The sequence below is a fragment of the Cynoglossus semilaevis genome, chromosome 20 (assembly GCF_000523025.1).
Source record: "Cynoglossus semilaevis isolate Cse_v1.0 chromosome 20, Cse_v1.0, whole genome shotgun sequence".
In the NCBI taxonomy this organism is placed as follows: domain Eukaryota; kingdom Metazoa; phylum Chordata; class Actinopteri; order Pleuronectiformes; family Cynoglossidae; genus Cynoglossus; species Cynoglossus semilaevis.
Window position 1 is genome coordinate 13,794,662 of NC_024326.1, and position 8,680 is coordinate 13,803,341.

The window sequence follows — 8,680 nt, forward strand, 5'->3', positions numbered from 1 at the left end:
GAAGGCAGTGACAATGGCGCACTCTGCTGTGTAGGACAGACTGACGAAGAGGAAGGTGACGTTACTGAGGATCCTCACCGCCGCTTTGGGAAGATCTGGACACACAGAGAGAAGTGATTACAACAAACTGCTAACGATGTTTAACCCACCGTTAGCCTGTGCTACCAGTGTTTGCTACTGACCTGCGTTAATGCCGTTTGTGTGATAACAAACCGACGAGTGCAGCTATGATAACGATCTATGCTAACGGTTCATACTAATGTCAATTAATTTAACTAACTACCTATGCTAATAGCCTTTTCACAACAAACGTCAATGACAGTCCACAGATAATAATGCTAACTAATGCCCATGTCAGTATATATCTGCTGACAACCAACGTTTACTAGCTATGCTAACATGGTACCCTAGCAACCTAAAGCTAACAAACCTGCCAACAGGAACAGCCCATGATCGCTAACAACACAACGCTAATAACCTACGCTAACGTAACGTCTGCTTCCAGATCAACCCTCAGATTGCCGTCCACTCATCATCAGTGACATCACCGTGGGTCAGGTGACCTCCCATGCGGTCAGGCAGTGGTACCTTTGATGTCCTTGCCGAAGCCCATGGAGGAGGAGACGCCCTGGTTCTTGCTGTTGTTGTTGCTTTTCTCCTTGAGGACGTCGTCGTCACTGGAGTCGTCCAAGTTCATCTTCTTCTTCCTCTTCTTCTTCTTGTTGTGTCGTGGCGGCAACTTCTTGGGGAAGGCGAACATGGGAAAGATAACCAGGAGCATGGCCACAGCGCACAAAAGGAACCCACTCCACCTGGAGGGAGATGGGGGGAGGGAGGGAGAGAGGGGGGAGGGACAGGAGTCGCTCAGTATTTTTGGGGTGATGGTAACTGATTTGAAGGATTTGATGACAAAGGTTTTGTTCACAGCTTAAAGCCGACACTTCAGGGAATCGTGTGTTTTTTACCAGTTGCCGATGAAGCGTGGGTCACTCTGGTCAATGTTGACCACAGTCTTGGGGTCAACGTAGAAGCCTATGAGGACTCCGCCCAGTAGGTAACCAGCTGCTGGACCCAGCGCTCCCATCACATACATCATGGCTGAGGACGACAGGCAGAGGGTTCACAACAAACAACACACACGAAAACATAAACATAAAACACATAAACACTGTGGACTAACCCTGTTCTTCTAAACAAACTTAACTAAACTAAAATCTCTGATTTTCTCCATGGACGTTGGTCTGAACTAAAATCTCTGATTTTCTCCATGAGGTTTGATCTGAACTAAAATCTCTGATTTTCTCCATGAGGTTTGATCTGAACTAAAATCTCTGATTTTCTCCATGGACGTTGGTCTGAACTAAAATCTCTGATTTTCTCCATGGACTTTGGTCTGAACTAAAATCTCTGGTTTTCTCCATGGACTTTGGTCTGAACTAAAATCTCTGATTTTCTCCATGGACGTTGGTCTGAACTAAAATCTCTGATTTTCTCCATGGACTCTGGTCTGAACTAAAATCTCTGATTTTCTCCATGAGGTTTGGTCTGAACTAAAATCTCTGATTTTCTCCATGGACTTTGGTCTGAGGGTGATTTACCTTCACGTGTCTGTTTTAATCTAAACGTTATTAAAACAGGTTGAACCTCACTAACATTAACCCTAATCCACCACTAAGCACTGCTCACAAAAGCCCATGTGTGGCTCATGTGGCTCATGTGGGTCATGTGGGTCATGTGGGTCATGTGGCTCATGTGGGCCGTCATATGACCAAGCCTGTTGGGAAGCTTATGAATTCCTGAATTTGTCCAATTAGAGAGAATTAGATCCTGAAATTCCTGTGAGCTGCAGCTGAGGGTCCAGAGGGAAACCAACACTGGCCCGGTCACTGATCTCTAACTGTTCTTAGAACCTTCTAGAAACCTGCACAGACAAGTGTCGACCAGAAGTCGCACAATATTTACATTTTATTTCCCGGACAGCTTAAATAAAATGAAATAGTTAAAAATTAGCTTAACGATTATTAAAGTTAGGATAGATAAAAACGTAGCCTAAAATGATCATAATTGTCACAAAATGTCTTATTTAAAAGTTACAAAGATCTGACCTAGAACTAGGGAGCCCCTGCTGGTCAAACAGTGCTAATGTTTACAGCTCCTCCACAGCGGACGCTGACGCAGTGGTGACAATAAAAAAACATAAATCACATTTTTCGATCAGAACTGTGATGGACCGAGGTCGTGTAGCGACATTCGTTCAACGATATTTATATGCATCTGTGTGTAGACAAGGCTAAAGGTTAGCTTAGAAGTACCTAAAGAGGTTAAATTATGATGCTACTGTTTTTAGAATTTAAAGTAACAAAATTAATACAAAACTTGGTCGCCTCAAACCTCGGTCCAAACAATCTACAACATTTCTGAAATCAGTTAAGTCAAAGGTCAGAGCTGAAAGTTAGCACAGAGGTAGCTAAAGGTTAGCTTAAAGGCCTAGCCAAAATCACGGTAAAGGTTAGCTCGGTAATGTCGAAGACTTGCCCAGGTAGAGCGAGGCGTTCTCCTTCTTGACGTTGTCGTCCAGGTAGGTTGGCCCCAGGGTGTAGATGGGTGTGGATCCCATGCCCACCAAGATCTGAGCGATAATGAACAGCGCCACATACAGGTTATGCTCGTTCCCTTCCTGGTCCCGGGGACAGGAAGTGACGTCAATGCGGTCTCTACCACTGGCGTTGCTGTTCATGCACAGGCCCTCGTTAGCGGAGGACGAGTTGACTTCCTGGATCTGGTAGGCAGGTGAGATGAAGTGAGGTAAGGAGAAAAGGGCGGCGCCAACGGCAATGAAAACCCCGCCCACCGCCAACCAGCGAGGCCTCTGGCCCCTCCCGCCAAAGTAGCTGATGAAGACGACCACAATGAGGCTTCCGATGTCGAAGCAGCTGACGAGCAGGCCGGACTCGGAGCTCCTGAGGCTGTATCTCTTCTCGATGGTGGTGATGACGCTGCTGAGGTAACCCGACACCATCAGGGACTGGATGAACGTCAGGTAGCACATGCAGAACAGGAAGCAGCGGGAATCCTGCAGAATCACGTTCAGGTACTTCCTAGCGGGCAGACGGATCTGTGCCACCCTGGATGCAAAAAAACTAGAGGGCGCCCTGTTCACTGCGTTTTTGCTCCTGCAGATCTCCGTGCTCCCCATGTAGGAGCTGGGCCGGTTGAGGGCCGACTTCCCCGACTTGGGCAGGTAAGTTGTCCTTGTTGGGGACTCCGCCTCCAAGGACTCAGCTGTAGGAGGGAGCTGGATGAACTCGGCGCTCTCTTCTGCCGTTATCGACATCCGCACCGAGCTAGCCAACAGGGTTTCCTTCTGAGGCGCGGCCTCGTTCAGAACTGGCATACTTTTAGACTTGAAGGTGGAACCTGCTTCCTCGCCGGAGGAACCGTCCTCCTTCTCGAGGGTCTGGGACATCTCCTGGTCGTCGGCCATCGTCAGTCACAACCAACTCAATTAGTGTCAACGATCGTAGGTTGGTTTGTTTTAGATTTGTTGTAAACTGGAGTCAAACTTTCCTACTTCAGTTTCCTGAGGAGGTGGATCCGTCTGATCAGACGTCCAGGTCACCACACTGGAACATTCATCGGTTCCAGGGCTATCCCAGCGTCAGCACACAGGGTTCAGGTTCTAATCCCCCCCGGTTGGTGGTCAGCCAATCACAGACCGATAGGTCCCGGAGAAATGTTCAAATTTGACCTTCTGAAGACAAAGCACGGCTTATCTCAGGACACGCTGTCTCCTACGGCCGCCATCCAACCTTTGAGAACCAGCAGAGAGCGCTTCAGGAGCAGACTCCTCAGGAGGACACTGATGCTGCTGCTGCTGCTCCTTGGCCACCAGGGACATAGTGAACTTGAAGAGCTCGCTGCAGCATCTCTGACGCCCCTGCTGGTGGTGAAGAACATCACACAGCCTCAATGTCACAGACACATTCCTCGGTGGGGTTTCTGTCGTCCCTGTGCCTGGTGCTGGTCCTGCTGCTCCTTATAACCTCCTCCACCTAATGCCCCTTCTCCTCCAACTCCTATCTGGAGTCAAGGGCATCTTCCACCTCCTCCACCTCCTCCACCTCTACCCCGCCGCACCAGCTGTCCTCCCGGCCGGCGACTGTCTGTCATTTATCCCCCATGTCTCCTCCTCAGTGACGGATTAAAAATACTAAATTAAAACAAAGAGATGAGAGGGAGCGTCGAATGAGGGGAGACGGAGACGGAAGGAGTTATGGTGGAGGAGCAGAGTGAGCGGAAACACCGCAGTGCTGCTGCTGCTGCTGCTGCCGATTCAGAGCTGTTTTCAAAACAACGGCGTCAAGCTGCAGTGATGACGCCGATACGGAAGCGGAAGTAGCGGAGCGCTTCAAAATACACTCACTGCGTTAGTTGGTTGCGCAGACACCGGAAGAGACCAGCTAGTTACTTAGCTCGTCAGGTTTAGCCTAAAATAAATAATACACCCTTTCTAACGTACATAATAAAAGTCGATGGAATTAGCCAACATTAGCCAAATATTTATGTAAATCAGATAGCGATATACGTACAAAAGCAAAAAAAAAGCTATGGGGTTGTGGTTAAAAAAGGTGGATAAAAATGGGCAACAATAGGGAGCAAATCTTGATGTAGCTTGGCTTAAAGTTAACCTTTTAGTGGCTACGTCATAACTGCCAGCAAGAGTTCTTCCGGTAGAATCAACGTTTTAATTTTTATGCGAGGATAGACATTTTATTTTGTAAAGGCAACTACGGGAAACGTACACAGATGGTAGAGTAGTTTGACGCGCCGCTAATCTGAAAACAACAACAATGGCGACACATTTAACCGTTCAAGTACAGAGAACGTTAGCAGCTGAAAATAAAGATAACCGTTTTTGTTAAAACGTTCGAAGAAAATTTTAAGTAAGACTTAATACAAATATCGTCGTTTGACCTTCAGAATAAAATAAGGAGCAAAATTGTCGATTTTATAATGTAGTGCCTTTCAAACATGTTTGTACTTTGTTTCTGTAGTTGAAGTATTTTGTTTTATCCTTTGCTCTTTAGTTACTTTCCGTGTATGATATTTTATTCCTTTAGCCACTAGATGTCGCCAATGCCTCATTATAGCAGATTATGTACCAGAGTCGTTCGAGAGTCAAAATAAAACCAGTGTGCAGTTGTCTCGACACCATCTTTCTTCGGACTATTCGTATTTAATATTTTATATTAAAAAAAGTTATTTAAAAAAATTATTAAAATAGTGTTTCTAACTTCCACTAGGTGACCTCGTTTCGCGCACTTTTGATTATTATTCTACCTGAATACGAGGAGAATTTTATTTTGAAGGTGACCGCTTCACAGGAAACGGTAATTGCGGACTTCCTGCTAGGTTACCGTGAAACTGTCGAGTGTATTTACTTTAATTTAACTTCACTCCAACGCGTCAGTTTCCGTTAACGGTCCTTCGACAGACTTACCGCCGCCATGAGCGCCGTTCTTCCCCGGATCGAGCAGCTGTCTGCCCGTGTGATCCGGATCCTGGGCTGCAACCCCGGACCAATGACACTGCAAGGGACCAACACGTACCTGGTCGGAACCGGGAAAAGGTGACGGCAGGGAGACGGCACTGGAAATTAAAAAATAAAAATAAGTTCTTAGATTCGTATTCTTCGTTTAACGTTGATTGAAGTTGACACGTGCGTGTCGTGGTAAAAGATGACACACAAACAGAGAGTTAACTTTTCCACCGCAGTGATGGTGGAAATGACAAATATCAGACATTTAAACTCAAGTTTTGACTTTGAAAATGAAGCTCAACCGAGGTACGTCCAAAGGTTAGCGAACCGTTAACCGCGATGTTGCTCTTTAGATCGAATTGCACGTGAAGTCGTGCCATTTTGACCGGTGTCTGTTGAAAACACTCGTGTTCCAGGCGCGTCCTGATCGACACGGGAGAAGCCGCCGTTCCTGAGTACATCTCCAGCCTGAAGCAGACGCTGAGCCGCTACAACAGCAGCATCCAGGAGATCGTCGTCACGCACTGGCATCACGACCACAGCGGAGGCCTCGACGATATTCGTCGACACGTCACGGGTGAGAAAGCCGTGGAACCCGTTTAACCCCCGTCTCCAGGTGAAGACATGACTGATAATCTTCGTTATCCTGCCGGTTGTCAACAGAGAGTTCCCATAAAACTGTGACTCATGAGCCGAAAGATATCGAAAACTTTTATCGTCAGAAAGCTAGCCAGAAAATTAACGAAAATGAAAAAAACAAACTGAGTTTCTTTGTCAAATATGAATGAATGAATGTAAATCTGAAGTTTTCTACTTCAACATTCTGCAGGTTCCGAGGTGCGGGTCAGCAAACTCCCTCGCCCCGACCACGCCAAAGAGACGGGCGGAGAAAGGAGCTACACCTACCTGAAAGATGGGGACGTGGTCCAGACAGAGGGGGCGACACTCAAGTCAGTCAACACGGTTTAGAACCAGGATCAGGCTGGAATGAAACCAAGACCTGAAGAACCCAGGTGTTACGGGAGCCATGTTTTTTTTTTACCCAGAGTCCTCTTCACTCCCGGTCACACCGACGACCACATGGCACTGCTGCTGGAAGAAGAGGGGGCAGTCTTTTCTGGAGACTGCATCCTGGGTGAGGGCACGGCCGTGTTTGAGGACCTCCACGACTACATGAAGTCCCTGGACGTCCTGCTGCAGCTGCGGGTCGACCTGATTTACCCCGGTGGGTCACGGACCTCTGACGAACGGAGTCCAACCGCTAACGCCGCGGCTAAATTACTAAGGCTAAATGTCACTCAACGACATAGGAGGAGGTGTTAGAACACAGTTGTTAGCTGAAATGTTGCTCAGCTCTGGGGTACCAGGCACCTGGTACTCTGGGGTACCAGGTACAAGAGGGTACCAGGTACCAGGTACTACTGTTTGTTAGCTCAGAGCTAACGTAGCTTAAAAAGCTAAAGAGTGGACCTCAGTAACAGTGTTCTTTATTGTCGGCAGGGCACGGCCCCGTGGTTCATGACGCTGCCTCCAAGATCACGCACTACATCAGTCACCGCCAGCAGAGGGAGCAGCAGATCCTGGAGGCAGTTCTCGATGCAGACGGGAAACCATTAACGTCCATGGAGCTGGTGAAGGTCGTGTACAAGGTGAGTCAAAGTCACTGCAGAGAGGAATAACAACAACAACAACAAAGCTGAGGGTCAGGGGCAGAAACCGGCCCGCACCGTTTCAGTTTGGACTTCAGTCTCAGTTTCATGTCAGACGTGACGTCTGTTCTTCAGGACACCCCTGAACATCTGCACCAGGCTGCCAACGTCAACCTGCTCCACCACCTGAGGAAACTGGAGAAGGACGGAAAGATCAGCTCAGGTGAGTGGACCACACCTGACCGCGGGCGCCGGGTTTTCACCAGACTACCGCGCTCTTTTCTCTCTCGTCAGTTACAGAGTCGTCAAACATGAAGTGGAGGAGCAACCTGTGACTGAAACAGTTTGTGGAACTTCTCTGATCCGGACCTTTGACCTCTCTGACTTTTGGTCACATGGCTGCGGCGGTGGGTCAGTTTGGGCCAGTAATGCTTGCTAAAGATGCAGTACCAACTTCGAACAGCAGGAGGCAGCATTCTCACAGAAGTAAACAAGAGAATGTTTGAAATCTGAATTAAAGAATACAAATCTAAACTGAACTGAAGTTGAATTTGTCAAGTAGAGAAAGAAGACCCTGACAGAGCGCCCCCATGTGGCATAAAGACAAGGTTTGCCCCCCCGCCCCCACATTTCTTTGCACTGCTTTAAAATGTGTGACGTCTGATTGTCAGGTTAAATCTGTAGGATTTAAAACTGTCCACCAGGGGGCTACACAGGAATACAAGTCAAATAAATGATTTAAAACTCTCCACCAGGGGGCGCGGCTACACAGGAATACAAGTCAAATAAAAGTTTTCAAGGTAAAAAAAAAAAGACTTTTTCTCTGAGAATTTTTTTTTATTTCTCACAAGTTATTTTTAAAAAGGTCCCACATTTAAAAAATCTAGAAATTCAAATCATCCATGTTATGAAAGCATCTTCATCTTGGCCTGGGTCATACTTTCAGCGCCATCTGTCTGAAGGAAGATGTGCTACAATTTGGATTTTATTTAAAAAAAAAACATTTGACGTTGTGGGATTAGTTCAGGTTTTAGGTTTAAAAACATATTTGGATGAAAAACAGCTGCTTTTTGATCCAGTAGAACTAAAAATATATTAAAGAACTGGAGCTGGGGACGTTGTACCATCTGCTGCTTGACCAGTAGGTGGCGCTAACTAACCCATCAGACACCAGAAAGTATGACCCAGGTTTAACAAGTGTTTGAAAGTAGAAAATACCACAGGAGAAAAGGTGATGCATCCTGATTGGCTGGTGCTTACAGTCACTGGTACCAGAAACTGGAACTAGTACCAGAAACCGGTTCAACACCAGGAACCAGGAACTGGAGACGTTTGGCAGATGAAGAAACATTTGTGCTGAGGTTGAAGCTAAATCTTCACAATTTGACCGATTTACAGCCACAAACATTCAGTTCCATGAACCGGCTCCTGGTGATAACGGTTCCTGGTACTGTTTAGTGAAAACAGCCAGGATTAAAACCATTTTTTCTCA

At 46.9% G+C, this 8,680-nt stretch overlaps 2 protein-coding genes across 6 annotated transcripts in view; one reads left to right on the forward strand and one right to left on the reverse strand.

The window, feature by feature from the left end:
• The window catches only part of LOC103396756 (solute carrier organic anion transporter family member 5A1-like), a 7,226-nt gene extending 1,968 nt beyond the window's left edge, over nucleotides 1-5,258 (reverse strand). Inside the window, 4 exon segments of the mRNA XM_025066250.1 lie at nucleotides 3-95; nucleotides 589-812; nucleotides 966-1,098; nucleotides 2,536-5,258. Coding sequence (XP_024922018.1) covers nucleotides 3-95; nucleotides 589-812; nucleotides 966-1,098; nucleotides 2,536-3,484 — 1,399 coding nt within the window. The 5' untranslated portion in view covers nucleotides 3,485-5,258.
• A 205-nt stretch (nucleotides 5,259-5,463) lies between these two features.
• On the forward strand, nucleotides 5,464-7,722 carry lactb2 (lactamase, beta 2). Of its 5 annotated transcripts, none has more exons than XM_008334978.3 (7): nucleotides 5,464-5,629; nucleotides 5,956-6,116; nucleotides 6,369-6,489; nucleotides 6,586-6,764; nucleotides 7,040-7,188; nucleotides 7,324-7,411; nucleotides 7,483-7,722. In XM_008334978.3, the coding sequence occupies exons 1-7, from the start codon at nucleotides 5,508-5,510 to the stop codon at nucleotides 7,521-7,523; spliced, it is 861 nt and encodes a 286-aa protein (XP_008333200.1). In that variant the 5' UTR covers nucleotides 5,464-5,507; the 3' UTR covers nucleotides 7,524-7,722. The 5 variants fall into 5 exon arrangements, with proteins under 5 accessions (XP_008333200.1, XP_008333201.1, XP_008333198.1 ...); XM_008334979.3 differs by having other exon boundaries at nucleotides 7,489-7,722; XM_008334976.3 differs by having other exon boundaries at nucleotides 7,324-7,722.
• Nucleotides 7,723-8,680: the final 958 nt, after the last annotated feature.

Coding starts and splice junctions, on each gene's coding strand:
- lactb2 (XM_008334976.3), top strand. CDS start 5,508: ATGAGCGCCGTTCTTCCCCGGATCGAGCAGCTGTCTGCCCGTGTGATC. Junction 5,630..5,955: donor CTGGTCGGAACCGGGAAAAG/GTGACGGCAGGG, acceptor CTCGTGTTCCAG/GCGCGTCCTGATCGACACGG. Junction 6,490..6,585: donor ACAGAGGGGGCGACACTCAA/GTCAGTCAACAC, acceptor TTTTTTACCCAG/AGTCCTCTTCACTCCCGGTC.